This window comes from Ostrea edulis, chromosome 3, assembly GCF_947568905.1.
Source record: "Ostrea edulis chromosome 3, xbOstEdul1.1, whole genome shotgun sequence".
Taxonomy (NCBI): Eukaryota; Metazoa; Mollusca; class Bivalvia; order Ostreida; family Ostreidae; genus Ostrea; species Ostrea edulis.
In genome coordinates, this window is record NC_079166.1 from 35,831,496 (window position 1) to 35,849,690 (window position 18,195).

General features: G+C 33.8%; 1 protein-coding gene and 1 pseudogene across 1 annotated transcript; one reads left to right on the forward strand and one right to left on the reverse strand.

Annotated features, from left to right (window-relative positions):
* Window positions 1-980: 980 nt before the first annotated feature.
* On the reverse strand, window positions 981-5,625 carry LOC125676971 (toll-like receptor 4). The gene has a single exon (XM_048914861.2). It carries the CDS (start codon window positions 5,524-5,526, stop codon window positions 2,971-2,973), a length of 2,556 nt encoding a protein of 851 aa, XP_048770818.2. The 5' UTR covers window positions 5,527-5,625; the 3' UTR covers window positions 981-2,970.
* Window positions 5,626-13,383: 7,758 nt separating this feature from the next.
* Window positions 13,384-18,195, forward strand: LOC125676972 (toll-like receptor 4; annotated as a pseudogene).

Below are 18,195 nucleotides of genomic sequence, written 5' to 3' on the forward strand. Positions count from 1 at the left end.
CGTTAATCAATATTTAATCAATCAATTAAAGTTATAACGCTTTTTTTTTTTTTTGCGTCTTTTCACTTCGCATTAGAATGCCTTTTGAATAGCAATAGCGCCATAAAAGCTTTTCACTTTGCATTATAATGCTTTTTGAATGGCGTTATTGTATGATGAAAGCAGTGTCATTTTCAAAAGAAATATAAAAGATCCAGTGTGAATTTTGAAATTTTTTATGTTATTACTCCTTTTGAATCGCGCGTTATTGTGATGATTTTTTTTTTTTTTTTGAAAAGCGTTTTTTAACGCCTTTACTTAGCGTTATTACGCCTTTTCCCGCATTTTAACGCCATTTTTTGCGTTATAACTCCATCTATTTTGCGTTCATATGCCATTTTACTTTGCGTTATAACACATTTTTTTTCCAGCATTGTCCTTAATCGGGCTAGTAATAGCAGGACTGGTCATGTCTTTCAGAGTAATATTTAGTATGTACATCTATACAATATTGAGTGTACCAGCAAACAATTTTTCCTTGCTATTTTGTTTGTTTTTCTCTAAAAACAACCTCTTCCTTCAAAACACGTTTTTACCATAATTTTCACTGTTTTCTACGTGAATTTTCTCGTGTTTAGAATAACATTATAGTTTTGTTGGTATTCATGTAAAGTATCTCTATAAGAAGGGAATGAATAAGTAGATAGAATGATAGTGTAACGGGAAGGCCGGAATTTAATGAAAATGCTGGTCACACAAAAATGCAACGGGAACCAGTTTATATAAGGACTAGCATAAGCCAGACCTTTCCCAAAGTACATATTATGTAAAATTTCTAACTTATCTGTATTTATTCAAATAGCTATGGTTAGTATTTGGGATTGGAAAGACTTGATAAATTATTGAAAATATAAACCACACTGGTTGCAATGTATACCCAGGTTCTTTAGTGCTTCCTATATTGTGATCAACACCGTGTTTTGAAATGAAAAGACTTGTAAGTAAGTAAGTAATTTTTATTTAAAGTCGGAACTATATACAGGTAAACAATAAACATGAGCTAAGAGCTCTTTAACCGACTATATAGCATTAAAAAAAAGCACAAAGCACTAATGATATATAATTGCATGCAAGACATATGCATGCAATTACATATATATCAATTGTAAAGTTTATGAATTTATTATGACAAAAATAAAAATGATATTAGGCTAGTTGATAACAAATAGGTTTTCCAAAAATATGACAACTGCAATTATCCAACTTGAAAATAATCAGATAACTAGATATATGAAAAACAAATTATATTGAAGAAGGAATGAAAATTATTTCTATATTGCTCTAACGGACTTCCACACACCCGATACGTAGCTAAATTCTAATAATAGATACCAGGATACCCAAGTGTAGATATATCCCCAAAAAGAAGTAGAATGTGGTAATTTTACCCTGAACCTAAATATTAATCTACTATGGGTAAATCGATCTACATTGTAAACAAAGAAACGAACACGGAGTTCTTGTGGAACGAACCTTACAATTCTTGACCCGTAGCAGAGTAATTAAATTTGATTTTGCAGCTCCTTATATACGACTGACAAAACAATGAGGTACTAAAGATAAACGCTCAATTGGATAAGACAGGATTAAGCATATTAGCCAATGAAATTGCAGAATACGAATTACGTTTGGAAAGACTGACAACATGGCGGTTATATTGAAGTAATTAGAGGATTGAAAGATGAACATTTGTAATACAAAATTATTTACTCTGTATGATTTTTAAAACAACTTACTAAGCAGCTACTTTTGAAAAGAAATTGCTTTAATATAAAAATTCAATTTCACATTGCGGTCCCACCCTAACCCTAGGGCCCCTGATGTGAACAAAATTGAATTTGAACTACCTGTAAACTCTTACATATTAATATGACTGATCGTGACCCTGCTGGTTTTGAGATGAAGATTCTAAAAATGTTTCTCATGCAAAAATTCGTATGTAAAACTTTGATCTCCTATTGTGACCCCAACCTACATGTACCCCCGGGGTCATAATTTGAATAAACTTGAATCTACAATACCTGGTGATGCTTGCACCTTAATAGAAATAATTATAGCCTTGCTGTTATTGAGATGAATTTTTAAAAATATGTTTCTATATATATTCCCATGTAAAATGTTAATCCAATATTGTTGTCCCATCCTACTTTCGGGGGCCACAATTTCAACAAACTCATGAATCTGCAATACCTATTGAAGCTCGCATAGAATAGGACAAATCATGTCCTGCTGTTCTTGAGAAAATTGTTTAAGAAGTTTAAATATATCCTCATGCAAAACTTTAATCCCCTATTGTACAAATTTGTTTGAAATTAACCCTGTGGTTCTAGAGAAGTCGAAAATGTTAAAATTTTACAGATGGACAAAATGTGATCAGAAAAACTCACTTGAACTTTTAGCTCTAGTTAGCTACAAGGTTTTCTTTCGATCCTCTGTAGTTTCTGAGATTATTCAAAGACAAAAACTAAGATGTTCTCAAATATAGTTGGAGGTTATGACTACAGGTCTTATCTCATACTGTTAAGGAGAAGAACTCGTAAGTTGTACCAACTTGCTTCTGATCCTTTTGTATATTTTATATATAATAAAATACGTTCAGATCAAATATCATACTGTATTCTTATTGTGAATTAGTTACAACGTGAGTATTTGATATTACCGAATAGCTTCCTTGATATTTTCCCAGATACTTAACTGTTCGGATCAACGGCGCAAAGTATAATTATAGTGAAGGGGTCAAATAGCAAGAACAGGAAGTGTGTTAAATCAATAACGCAGCTAAACTCATAACTACATCAATAAAATGTTCTAATTGTATCTCACCCCACCCCTCCAGACATCACCAAATCAGCTGATAGTTACGAAATTCACTTTCAAAATAATAATTACGGTGAAATTTGATGTCATTATGGATATGTCTTAATAACAATGCTATGGAACTGAGGATAAATCTCTCTCGATTTCTTTTCTAAGACTCTCCCAAAATACTGTTTGTCCAAAAGTCTGATCGGGGTATTCTATATAACACCCTTTCTTAATGAAGTCACGAGCTTTTCTTGGATACTTTGACTGACATACATCTGGCATAAGAATTAAAAACACAAACTTCAACGTTTTTCTCGCTTCTATGCCTTCCATCCTAGCCATATTCAACTCGTAATCCTGCCATTCGGATTCCAAGAAATTTTTCGAGACAACACATATTGTTCGTTTACTTCGACTGATGAAATCCATTATATTAGATGCATGCGCACCACAAGGCTCCATATCTCTATGCATTATTGCAAGTTTTATGTCGGACTGTTCTTCCAGGTTTTGTACCATCTCGTTTTTCACAAATGATAGATCATTAATGGAGTATGAAACGTAAGCATCAAATTCGAACTCGCCACTGGAATTGGACTGAAGTCGATGATAACCTCGAAATTTCTTGTTTGCCATGTACCGTATATAACGTATTCTCCAGCGGTTTCTGTAAATTAAATAACATGCACTGATTGTAACAATCAAAGTGCACCCAAAACAACCTATTACATACCAAAATAGGTACGATTTGCATTTTTCTGTCAAGATATCAACCGATTTCTGAAGGTCGTGAAAATTTAGGGTATCATCCAAGCAATTATAATTTTCAATACCTTTAAAATGTGAACCGAAAGCAACAAGCCAGTTCAAAACTGCTATGTTCTCGCATGTGCATGAAAAGCGATTATTGGTCAAGTCCACCGTTAGGTTGCTGTGATGGAAAAGATTTTCTAATTGTGTCATGTCTGTAGAACTAAAACTTGTGAGTCGATTGTCTGAAAGATCCAAAACTGTTAATTTTTTCATGTGATTAATCTTAACATCCCACTTGTATAGTCGGTTCGTTTTTAGCAACAACTGTATCATATTCGAAGCGTTCTTAAATATCCGCTGTGGTAGGCTTTCTATACCATTGTTTGATAAATCTAAAAACTCTAAAGATATCTGATTTCTGAATGTTGAACCGTTATGATCCAACGATAAACTTTTCGCAAGGTTGTTGTCTCTAAATTTTAACGTCTTTACGCCAGAAAAGTGTACAAGGAATTCTGTTGAAATATTATAGCAAAAATTTTGAGATAAATCAAGTTCCTCAATGGCTTCCACTCCATGCACTGGACCAATCCATTCATACCAAATGTTGTTTTGAAAAAATATATTTTTAAGGGAGATTGCATTTATCCCGAATTCGCCTAAATCTCCAAACAGACGGCTTGAAGACCAGTACAAGCTCTGGAGTTTGGGTGGTAGCTGGAAGATAAGAACTGGCTGTTTTTCCTTCTCTCCCAGATCCATCTGTTCATCTTCATCTGAAATCTGTATGGACTCTTGCTCCTCTGTAGATGGAGAGCACGAGGAGACGTCAGAACTTTCATAGCAATTCTGAAATAGTTTCTTTGTTAGACTAGGTGGGTTTACCTGAAAGCTTACATTGAGTTCCTTCATTCGTCCCAATAATCGATATTCGAATGAATACACACCGAGCGAGAGTCTATTGCTTGCCAGTGATAGTTTTTGAAGACTTTTAGGAAGACCCTGCAATACACCTCTCTGCATCCAATCAAGCCTGTTTCCAGCTAAACTTAACTCCTTTAAAGCAGTTTCTGACAAATACTTTGTATGATGCTGACAGAGACGCGTTGCCGGTCCCATGAAGCACCTAATATAGTCCAAGTGCAGTTTCTCTATTTTGGTATTTGTGAGGTTAAATGTTATGTTTTGTAGATTTTCAAATCCTAGTTCTTTATTGTGGGAAAGGTAAAGTTCTGTTAAGTGTTTGAGATTACCAAACACCCCTTTATCGACATATTTAATCATGCATGCAGAAACATCTAAAATCCGCAGAGATTGGAAGTATCGAAAAGTTTGTTTCCCAATATGTTTAATGTAACAGTACCCCTGTATTCCAGAAAGATCCAAGGTGTGCAGTTTCCTCAACTGAAAGAAATGATTTCCGAACACAGTTTCCCTGGGCGTGTCAATACGAAGAACTCGTAACTCTTTCAGTTCGGCAAACACTGTGTCGTTGATAAATCCCTCCTCGGAGTTGTGTTTAACATTCAAGTTCCGCAGTGACACCAATGGCGCAAATAAACCCTCAAAATAATTTTTATTTGAAAGATTAATGCGATTTCTTTCTAAATTCAAAACTTGCAAATTGTGCAGACATTGAAATGGGTTGTGGTGGTAATGTCTGATGTCATTTCTTGATAGGTCCAGCTCCAAGATTTGATTTGGACGTATCTTTCTTGTGGTAGTGTTGGTCGATAATTGGATACTTTGACAGAAATCTGGTACAGTAGTCAATCCACGAGAAGAACAATCTACCTTCACAAACTTTCCTTTTTTCAAAACTTCACAGCTTATGTTTGTATCATGACAAACAATTATATCGGTGTAAATAGCTACATATATTGATAACACACGCAGAACAAATATGCTTCCCATGTCAGAAATGATCATACAGACTAAAGTGATTCTGTAAAACTGCGCTTCGTTCACATATTGCCTGAAACACGGAAACAATTATATACACGCGATTTGGAACGTTGAATTCTTGTCTTGTCTAGCTGCGAGCAATTAAATGAATTGCAGTCGACTGCGAGTTTCCTGTAATGATAGTTGCACTCTGTAAACATTCAAAGAGAATTGACAAATCTAGGCTTTTCTTATCTTTGGAATGTCTCATATGTAAATAATACTACTTACAAGTTATTTGAACAACGTGTGATTGATGTTTACAAACAATTTTAGAAAACATTTCAAATTCACCAAAAGGTTATTTATATCAGCATTTGATTGATAACTTTTGTTCACAGTTTTACTTGACTAAACCCATTGACTCTGCGCTCAAATCTTTTATTACTCGCTTTAGAACTTCATCTCATCAACTGAATGTTGAAGTTGGAAGACATAATAATATAGTCAGAGAACGACGGTTATGTACTGTTTGTGAGCTAAATGCTGTAGAGGATGAGTTCCACTTTATTTTAAAATGCTCTCTATATGATGATTTGAGAAAAAAATATGTTAAGAAATTCTATTATTCAAAACCCAGTGTTTACAAACTGATTAAACTTCTCAGTGTTAAAAATACTGAAGAACTGATTTATGTTGAAATTTTTTTTACAGTATGCAACTAAGCTACGAAACTCTCATATGATGTGATATCATTTGTTTTATCTAAATTGTACATCGTTGTCTGCTCACGCTTTATAATGCAATTTTTGTTTGTTTTATAATTGTATTTATCCATATGATATCCAATGAGCTCACAGGGGCTAAGCCCGTTTTGGGCCAGAACTCTGTGATGCCAAAAATATTTATGGTATCACAGAGTTCGGGCCCAAAACGGGCTTAGCCCCTGTGAATGAGCCTGTGGCTCAAGGAAAATAAAGAATATGACTCCATATTAGAAATAATCATACAGGCTAAAGGGATTCTGTACAACTGCTGTTCGTTCGCATATTGCCTGAAACACGGAAACAATTATACATACGCGATTTGGAACGTTGAATTCTTGTCTTGTCTAGCTGCAAGTAATAAAATGAATTTTCATCGACTACCCGGAATATATACATGTGTACATGTCCGTGTTTGTCCTACTCTTACTTTGCAGGTGATCTTTATGTAGAGGAGTAATGCTATTGATCACTGTTCGTTATCTTAACCTTTCCATGAACTATTTTTTGAAAATTACAGAGAAGGAAGTTTTTAATAAATCCCTATTGCAGCGGATAAATCGTGTTTGACCCATACGTGCGATAGAGTCAACACAAGTACTGAAACTGGTCTAATCAAAACCTTAAGACTCAATTTTAAGTTAAAGCTCCCAAAATTTTTCTCTGCGGGGATCAATGTTGTGCCGCCTATAAAACAACAATTCTTGATTGGATTGCCGGTGCCCAATTGTTTTTAACGTACGATTACCTGGGGAGAATAAAAATGCAAAAATTGTTATTTACGTGGGGAGCGTCGTTAAATTCACGATTTTCTCCCAAACTTTGTTTTTATCTAAATCTATTGTCTAATGTGTTGAAAAGGGCACACAATTCTACATTTATACAAAAGCCCATTTTAGAGAGTTTATTTTTTGTTTTGTAAACAAAGTATTGCGGTATGTTATTGTTCACGATGTTTTCAAAAGAAATGAACATTACCGAGGTAGTCACCACCCAGAGAGCAACAAGAGCTCAATTTTCTCAATTCAATTCATTCTCACAAGTCAATAAACATGACATCGAGAAATACAAAAATAGTCACAACAATACTGATATGTACATGCATGTTGAGGTGCATATATAATAGTGAATTTTACGGACTCAAAGAAGGCGGGATGGCCATCGCATTTATAATTTCAATAAACCTAGCTATATTTGATATAGCAAATTTAAATTATTAGAATATAATAAATAGTGAGATTCCATAATATTTGGTCTGTGATGAAATTATTGCGGCAAGTACAATTTTCAAAAGTCTTTTAAATACCGGTATTCACATGGCAAAAGGCACTGAAGTTCGCCTATTTTAGAATTACACTTTGTATGTTCAATCTGCTCTGGGGATACTAGACCATTTCCCAGTCTCTATTTGTGAGCGGTGATTTGTCGTTCTGAATCTTGCAATTCTATGCATTCCATAAATATCCGTATTTGACAATATTTTGACATTTAAATTCAAAATTTCTAAAATGTTTTCACGTTTGCTGCAATTATTACATTCTGACAGCCATTGCAGCTGGAATTGATCCCCTACCTCTTATTTCAAATGATTTACAAGCCATCTTCTGATTTGTACATTTTGGACAATCCATATATTGCTTTAGCCAATCGTTGATAATGCTTTTAGCATTTTTCATCCATATTTTGTTTCGATAGGTACCATCTAAGATTTGTTTGGATGCGAGCTGATAAGATAAATAATGAAAGTTTTGATAATATTGGATCGGACCAAAAAGAACTGCGAACGATAGTATTGTTTCACCGCCTACCTTCTGTTCTTAAAAAAGTTATCATTTTTAGATGATTCTTTTATGTCAATATAGATATTTATATGGATTTTCATAAAAGTTGACTGATTTGACAAAACAACGAGAGGTAACTCTATAATTTGGGTTGAAATAATGTATATATCACTATAGAAATCGATGGAAAACAGAAAATATTTCTAAAACATCTTTCTCTTCAGTGAAACATAAATTTCGTTTAACAAGTATTTTAAAATGTCATTTAGCTAATTCATACCATTATCTTTTGTTGTTTCACCGGGGGGGGGGGGGGGGGGGGGGGGGGGGGGGGATATGTTTACATACCAAAACACGGTGGACATTTCCACTCTTTGATCAATTGTAAATGAGTTTAACCTATGAAAAATGAAAATAAAGATTAACCATATTTTACTCAATAAAAGTAATTTGACTAAAATGGCTATCTACTTATATCAATAAGCATTTTAAAATATATGGCGTTTTTTAAAAAGCCTGATTTCACGAAATAGATTTTTCTACCCCTAATCAAAAGGTGTTGTAATTAAGAACAATTAATTAATTAACACTAGTATTAAAGTTACTGATCAGTTACTGGTGAATTCTACTTTGCATTGAAAAAATCTTATTAGCAAAATTCCAAAGATTTTTAAGATATACAGGTTGGAAATGTAGGCGGGAATCTAGAGTTAACGTGCGTATTTCTTTGTAATTCTGCTTTTAATACCTATTGGTATCCTCATTGATTTGCATCCATTGTACATATTTACAATAATCTTAATACTGTTCGTTATATTCACCTTTCATTTGCCTGTTATGTTGCACGGCAATAATTTATGCCATAAACTTGTTCTCCAAACATTGTCAAAAGCGCCTTTGAAATCTATAAATGAACAAAAAAATTCTTTCTAGCCAGAAAGTACAATTCAATAAAAACAATATAGTATCAACATATCAAATTATAATATTTACATGTAGCTCTAAAGCCTGTTTGGTTTTCAATCCGTACTCATACTACCCGTAAGACAACCTTCCATAAACCGCTACAACGAACAATTTTCTAAAGTTAGCAAAGTACATGTACATAAAAATGATAAATAATGAGAACAGAACTTCTGATTTTTAATGAGTTACTCTACTGCCTACGATATCAAAAACACAGGACCCCAATCAAATCATTAGCATTCTAAACTACTTTGCGTTACAAAGCATAAACCGCATGCATCGATCCCGATCAAATGTTCTCCCATGTATATCAAATAGCATATACATATGTACATGTACACTGTAAATAGCCTAGTCGGCGCTTGTGACCCATGCATTTTATTTCGAAAACTGTCCAAAAATACTTGGTTTAGAAGGCAGGCATTTTTCACAAAGTTAAAAAAAACAACACATGTTAAGTTTCACCAATTCTTCGACTTCATATTGCAAATTAGGATTCGACAGAAAAATGGATTTTTTCCCTAACAATTTCAGTTGGAAATGATATCGCATTCCATTTGAAGAAATTGGGGGATTTTCAAGTTTTGGGACCAGAAATGGGTACTGACTAAAACCTGGTCTCGGTCCCGGTCTTCGGTCTCGGTCCCGTGACTAAAACCCGGTCTTCGGTCCCGGTCCCAGATTTTTTTATTCGATAAAAACAGAATACATCAGAATATTTTAGCCTCAATTTCTCGTTAATTTAGATATGACATATCATGTTTGCATTCTGATAGTTGATTGATAATATTATTGTCATCTTTCGTAATATAATATGTGAAAACTCCGGGACCGGTGGGACCGAGAAGTAAAAACAGTGCTAAAAGCCGGTCCCGGTCTCGATGGTTTTTATTTTTCTAAATAGCCGCTTTAATCTACTTTTTTATGAGAAAAAGATAAGAGTGTTATATTCAATGACATTCCCTTGTATGCACATGTATGTTTCTGATTTATTGTATGTTTGTGTTTTATTCCAATTTTCCTTTTTATGTCAAAATCGAACTCAACTACGTGATTTTTTCTCTCCCAAATGAACGCGTTACATTACATTTTCATAAAAAGATAAAGATGTAGAAGAGAAATATTATATATGTACTTATCCTGGTGTATTTGTTTGTAATTTACTGTTGGATATAGTATTTACAAAATTAAGTCTTCTTCTTTTTTTCCATTTAGGTCAAAAACCTGACCACACGATTGATAAAATTTTCAAATTCAATGTTGGTGTATTCCGAACCGGGTCTCTGTATATGTACATGTATACGCGGGTTACTATTCTCTCTCTCTCTCTCTCTCTCTCTCTCTCTCTCTCTCTCTCTCTCTCTCTCTCTCTCTCTCTCATTTACGAGTGTATCGTTAGAATCGCATTAATTTGTTAAATTATGATGTTATATTAGTTGTTTTAATCAGGGAAGAAAAGCCTCTATGTAAATATTAGAACAATACAAATTAGAGTGCACGTGCAAAATATGAGTCCAGAATGTACGATGTATGAGGTACTTTAAAAAATTATGTTTATTAGTGAAATGGAAAAAAAACAAAGCAAACATTCTCCTTAAATTTTATTATGATTATTGAAACATGATGAATAATTGTTGTTGATAGCGAAACAAAATTAATGTGCACTCTTGTCAACAACCCCGGGTTTTTGTTAATGTATATTGCATACACATGTAAGCAGACCTGTTATATAGTCCTTGGTGTACATGGCATAACAAGTAATTTTATCCGACTCAATCGACGTTTTTAATCAAAGTGTTAATATTTATGACCAAAAAAAACAAAACCAGGAAAAAGAAAATTCAAAAGCCATTTTATTTTTCATATTTCATTTGAATAGGAGGACATCGAACAGCACCTTCGAAAATATGATTGCGTTCTACTGAACAATTTCTGACAAATACACGCATTATTTTCCTCACTCTAATTAACACAAGATTCTTCCGCAAAATGTCTATGACCACGATAAAGTTACATGTAAATGAATTATGTATTTTCCATAGCATGCCAGTTTTCAATTGTCTTTGATCTCAATGAGTATTTTTATATAAAAAGTTAAAATTGTAACTTTTAGAAAAAATATTCTAGAAGAATCAGGGGACTGTAAATCCTATAAGGTCGATGACGTCGTTCCGAAAAACGACCGTCGGGAGATAGCGTCAGAGTTAACAATGCAATATTGTAACGTTATTTTCTCAATATCAGCAACAAGTAAATGGTACTTGTTATATATGAATGAAACGAGAAAATTATCACCTTTCTACCTGCAAAATATGATCGGTTTTTGAAGCGCGGCCAATTTTGGCCAATAACGTCCCTTGTTCTTTATGCACTTTGAAATATAAGATATTTTGAAAATAGGAAACCAACAGTTTTTTGTGCAGCACAATTAATACATATATGTTTATACATATACGTATATAACTATTCACAATAAATATAGTTACCACATAATATTACAGTAAAAACATACCATAGATTATTTGAAGATCATCTAAAGTCAGAGGGTATCTTCTGTATAAGTATACAGAATCTGAGAATTTTTGGTGAGCATGTGTATGGAGCGCCAAATTAACATAAACTCAAATAATTGGAGATATCTTTAATTATTTGAGTTTATGTTAATTTGGCGCTCCATACATGTGCTCTATTATATGACACACTTTTATAGATACTATAAATATATTAGGTGGATTTTTTTTAAGCATTGTATCTAAAAGAACCACAACTGAAAAAAGAAAGAAAACTAAGTATCAAATAAGAAAGGAAGAAATATTTTATAGTTATTATTTATTGGTCATATACAACTATACTCATATAAAGAGATCGGGTTCGGAATACAAAACATGAATCTTTGAAAACTGATTTTGACAGGAATAGAAGAAATAAAATAAATGAACAAATAAACTAACTGTAAATTACAAACAAATACACCAGGATAAGTACATGTATATTATTTCCCTTCTACATCCTTATCTTTTTATGAAAAGGTAGTGTAACGCGATCATTTGGGACAAAATGTCACGAACATGTAGTTGAGTTCGATTCTGACATAAGTACATGTATAAAGAATATTGGAATAAAATACCTATACACACAATAAATCAGAAATATGTGTATACAAAGGGATGCCATTGAGTATCACGTCCTTATCTTTTTTATGAAAATGTAGATTAAAGCGGCTATTGAGGGAAAATGTCGAGACCGGGACCGGCTTTTAGCATTGTTTTTATTTCTCGGTCCCACCGGTCCCGGAGTTTTCATATAATATTTTACGAAAGAAGAAAATAATATGATCAATTTACTATCAGAATGCAGGCATGAGATGTCATACCTAAGTTATTGAGAAATGGGGCTCAAATATCCTGATATATTCTGTTTTTATCGAATAAAAGTATCTGGGACCGGGACCGAAGACCGGGTTTTAGTCACGGGACCGAGACCGAAGACCGGGACCGAGACCGGGTTTTAGTCAGTACCCCAGAAATGGCTGTTGTCAAACAAGATGATGTAAAGGTCGAATAAATATCCAACTGGTTGAACATGTTTTAAGTCTGCAAGCGTTTATCTTTCTTGTCTTTGTTGTTGTTTCACGTCCCATTCAGCACTGTTTCACTCAGATAAGAGACCTCACCAACTAAAGTGCCAGAAAGGGTCAATTCAGGGTAGCCTACCAGTCCGGATCTGGTTTTAGTCTTTACAAACAGCTCACCTAAAATCGATATAGACTGTCACCTAAGGCTGAGTAAATGTAATTGATTGTTTTCAATGCCTTCAGTATGTGGACATAAATTTTAACAAACTTTTTTCAATGATGTACTAGCATGATGCATGTATTGTTTGCGCATTTTGAGCTCTAAATGCTCTTTCGTGTATTTATATTTACATTCAATGAATCTTTTCTCTTATATTTCTATTGAAATTGACATTGCTTTCATCTGGAACAATGGATTCATGTTTGTTGCAAACTAGTTCGATCCGGGTTTTTAGTACCACCTATCCATGTAATCATTACCAAATATGGAGAGTAGTCAAGGTCGAAGAGTGCAATTGGTTGTTCCGTTTAGCGTAACAATTGGGTCAACCATAGCGCTCTTAAGTGGATGGGTGTCTTTTCCATCCCATGTACCCACCAGAGCTACTCGGAGTGAGTGTGGAATCTGGTATGGAAGGTAATATTATATTATATACAAATATTGATTTATTAAACTTCCCATTTCAAATTAATTTGGTTACACGCAATATGATATATACTGATAATTAAACATCCTGTTGGAACCTGCTCTGATTGTAGAAAACACTACTTTGAAGAGGGAATAACGAAACACGCACAATCATTATAGAAAATTGCCATATCAACTTTATGAAATGTTTTAAGATATAATTTTATATATCAACGATCAGTTGTCATATAATATTGACTTTGTTCAAGCTACAACACTATCAATGTAATTCTCTGATAGCAAAATGGGACAGATAAGGGTTTTTTCCCCCTGAGAGGTGCCATTCTGCAGAGCTTTACATTGTACCTACTTAAGAAAGGAAGTAAGATTTTAACTTCCAGAATGATTTGATACTGCAAGAACAGTCAGCTGTATTCACGGCAACATCGCAGGTATGTTTATTGAGACTTGTACATTCAGCACCATTTGTAACAATCAATTAAAATAATGATTCGTAAAACTTCCGTCTTTATAAATACGTTTATGACAGGTACTTTTAAACCTCATAATTATTGTTTTATTGTAGTCTTGATAGGGAAGTGCTAAGCTACATTAAAAGAAACAGAAAAAAACAATCCTGGGAAAACCGACCTGATTCCGGTTTTTATTTCCCTGTTTACATCATTGTGTCAGTCACCAAAAACATTATCTTGTTTGAAAATGGAACTCTTACTAGGACTACTGTTTATACCTTTTGTGCAAATCAACACCGTAGAACTTCCCATGCACTCAAAGTGTAAGTACACCTTAAAGGAAAGAAAGGATGTGATTGTAAATTGTTCCAGGCTCGGCTTATACGATATTCCAAATTTTTGTCATTCTTCAACTGAGCATGATCTAACTAATGGAAAAATTTCTCCGCATAAAATCATAGAAATGGATTTATCGAAAAATGCCATCGCAAATATCGCAAAACATTCATTGCAGTGTTTGATTAACTTAATTTATCTGAATCTAGAAGAGAACGAGATCCAACTGTCCGATGAAAATTACTTTGAAGGTCTATTTTCTCCATTGACGTCACTGCGTGAATTGAATATTAAGCACAATTCGCAAAACGGATACATAAACGACACCGTATTTTCTGAGTTGAAAGCGTTAGAAATACTACGAATTGACTCTCCAAACATTACGAAATTTGGGGGGAAATTTTCTCAGTTAAAAAAATTGCATACACTGGATCTATCTGGAGTGAAAGGATATTGCTACATGAGACAGGTTACAAAACTAACATTTGAGAATTTACACCATTTGAAGGTTTTAGACCTTTCGTCATGCAAGATTAAATACATTGACAATGGGTCCTTTAGTTTGTTTCAGAATTTGACGGAGCTGTTTCTCTCTTATAATTCAGAAATAGGATTTCAAGGCGTACAAAACATAACATTTAATCTAAAAAAATACCAAGATTGAAAAATTGCATTTGGACAATATTCGATGCTTCACAGGACCCGGAACAATGCTTTGTCGTAATCACCTGTTGCAACTCGCCAACACTTCTATCAAAGAACTGGATTTAGCTGGAAACCGACTAGAATGGATGGAAAGAGGGGTCTTAAAAGGACTTCCAAAAACGATTGAGAAACTCTCATTGGCAAGTAACAGATTTTCAGCGGGGATGTATTCATTTGAATATCAAATGCTTCCAAGCTTGAAAGAATTAAACCTCAGCTACCAATTAAACCCACATAGTCTCGTGGATAAATTAATTGAAAACTGCAACGAAAATCCAGACCTGTGTTCTTGCTCAGCAGCATACGTTTCACATCCCCTTTCGGAGGACGAAAAACTGCAGATGAAATCAAAAGCTCGCATTACCTTTTACTTATCACCGAAACTTGAAAGAGTTCATTGGGATTCAAGCCGTTTATACGGTCATTTAGGGGCGTTTGGAATTAACACTACGTCTTTGAAATATCTCTACTTGCAAAACAATATATGGTACAAATGGAATGGACCTCTGCATGGATTTGAAACTCTCATAACCGTGGATTTTTCTCAAAACTTTTGTAGCAACGTTTCAACCGAATTCTTTACTTCTTTCACTAATGTAAAAACATTGAAGTTAGCTGACAATTTTCTTGGCAAAAGTTTATCTCTAGATCAAGAAGGTTTAACATTCAGAAATCAATTACGCTTGGAGTATCTAGATTTATCAAACAATGACATTGCATTTCTACACCCCAAAGCGCTGCAAAACGCCTCAAACATAAAGCATCTAATACTTCGTAGAAACAGACTCATCAAATGGACAGTTACTATTGGCCACATGAAGAACCTAACAAATTTGGACCTGTCCAATAATCGCCTAACATGCTTCGAATCCACAGAAATGAAAAATCTGGAAGTCCTGTTTAATAATGGTAATCATCATCTAAAGGTGAATTTGGAAAACAATCAACTGTCTTGCACTTGTGAAAACCTTAAATTTTTAACATGGCTAACTTCATACAAGTCTCATTTTACCAACTTCGACAACTACACATGCTTGGAAGATTCCACGTCCCTTGAACAATCTGTAAATAAACTTGCAACGAAGTGTGAATCTTTTCTCTTGTGGTATATAGTTGGTTGTGTTGCTGGCACTTTAGTCATAAGCTTGACCGCCAGCTATCTGGTTTACAAAAACCGATGGAAAATACGCTATTTGAGATATATTGCCAAGAAAAAACTTCGCGGCTACCACAGGCTACAGGCCACGTCCAATGGCGGATTTGATTATGATGCCTACGTTTCATACTCACTTAAAGACGTATCGTTCGTGAAAAACGAAATGATACCTAATCTAGAGGAACAGTCCAACATACGATTGGCAATAATGCATAGAGACATGGAACCGTGTGGTGACCACGCAACAAACATAATGGATTACATTAGCCGAAGTAAACGGACAATATGTATAGTGTCAAAAAATTATTTGAAGTCCAGTTGGCAGGACTACGAGTTAAATATGGCCCGAGTGGAAGGGGTCGAAGCGAGGAAGATGTTGAATTTTGTGTACGTAGTTTTGATGCCAGATGTTTATCAGTCTACGTTTCCAAGGAAAGCGAGATATTTCATCAAGAAGGGGTTTTATTTGGAGTACCCGGATGATTCTTCTGGATATGCTGCGTTTTGGGAAAATCTAAGAAACGAAATACAGAAGGACTGGCTTGCTTATTCGAATATTTCAAACCTCCAAGACACTTGTTGATAGGGGAAAATGCGTATTAGAGCGACATACATAAATATGTGTGCAGTTATGAAAGAGACCCATGTAATATATGGAATCCCAAATGGTTTCTACAAGTTACTGAGACATAAGAACAATTATTCTTTAAATTTTTCAAAGATTTCTTCGATATTATTATCCCACATTCAAAGTTTTTGCTAATAACCTTTGTAAATTATAATAATGTTTTATTTCCTTGATTTTTAATACTTAGCATAGTACTCGACATTAAAAACGCATTATTTTTATTGTTTTATTCCCCTTCTTACCCTTGTAAAGCGCCTTAGAGTATTTTGTTTGATATTAGGCGCTATATAAATTTTATTATTATTATTTTCATTTTTGAAATTGAAACAAATTCAGTATCCCAGCAACCTGTGTTCATGGAATTCGTGAATTACCAGATTTAAAAAAAAAAATGCAATTAGACTACCAAGAAGATTGTGATTCTGCCACGAATCTTTTCTCTTTTTCCCCCTCTTTGTTCTGTGCATGTAGATGTTTTGATAAGTCTTTTATATGAATGAGTTAATTATCGATATTTTTGAGGCCGGAAATTATTCGAACAGTTGGTATAGAGTGTACATTTTTTGTATTTTCAAAATATGTGATAAGGAAGTAATTTCATTTTTTGGCAGAATTATTATCATCAAGTTGCTAGAGTGTGGCGATACCGATTACTGCACTGTTCGGTTTTATCTGAAATAACCAGTAGAAGGAAATTGTGTTTTACAGCGGTTTGTTAAAATGGGTTTGGCAGTTCACAGTTGGTAGCATGTGCCATCTGTTTCTTGTATACTTAATGTAGTTTATATTTTTGTGCATATATATTGAATATCTGTAATTTTAGGGTTTAAGCATATTGAAACACCATTTTGTATTGTGTGATTAGCTGTTAGTCTTATTCCCTATTAAGGAAGTTAGTTCCTGAGCTTTTGTTTACAACTGCGCAGGATGATATAACTAAGTATTTACTGGTTCAATACTGATCCCATTGTTGCAAATACATTACACATCTATTGCTGAACCCTATCCAGTTGAAATTTTTTGTGTCAATTCAAATTTTGGAAGGCTTTGACAGGGACTATATTTTGTGGCGGAATTATTCACTAATCAACAAGTTCTAATTCTGCGTGATATTACAGTTTCTGTTTCATCCAATGTATTGTCTATTTTTTATACCCCTAAACGTGTATTTCAGTTTTATAATTCATGATACAGGTAGTTGAGACTTGGAACTAGTTCAAATGTTGTAATTTATTAATTTGGTTGATATATTTTTCCAAACAGAACACCGATTCCTCAAAGAGTTCTAATTAATTTACTCGAAATTTTATATAAAAATTCAAGATTTTTGCCAATAATTCAAAAATTTGATCTCCAACCCCCACTTTTTAAAGTTCCATTTTAAATTGGATTACCAGACCTTGAAAATTATGTAAAATTTTAGAAATTGACATTACTCCTAATATGTCCTTTTAAACTCTCAATTTTGATATCATGAAGTTTTTCGTATATCAAGTGCAAAAAGGTCATTATTTATTTCCTTTACGAGTATTAATTTCTTTTTTCATCTGAAGTGTTGGAAGACATGATCATGTATCTATTTTATGTAATGATTGATTTTTGTTGCATATGCTGTGTTGACACTAACAGAAAAATCAAGTTTAATTGAATAAATTTTAAGTGTAAAAAGGTCATATTTAGAACACTAAAGCTCAATAACAAGC

Bases quoted from the DNA above. Each gene is read 5' to 3' on its own strand.
- LOC125676971 (XM_048914861.2), bottom strand. From the start codon at position 5,526: ATGATCATTTCTGACATGGGAAGCATATTTGTTCTGCGTGTGTTATCA.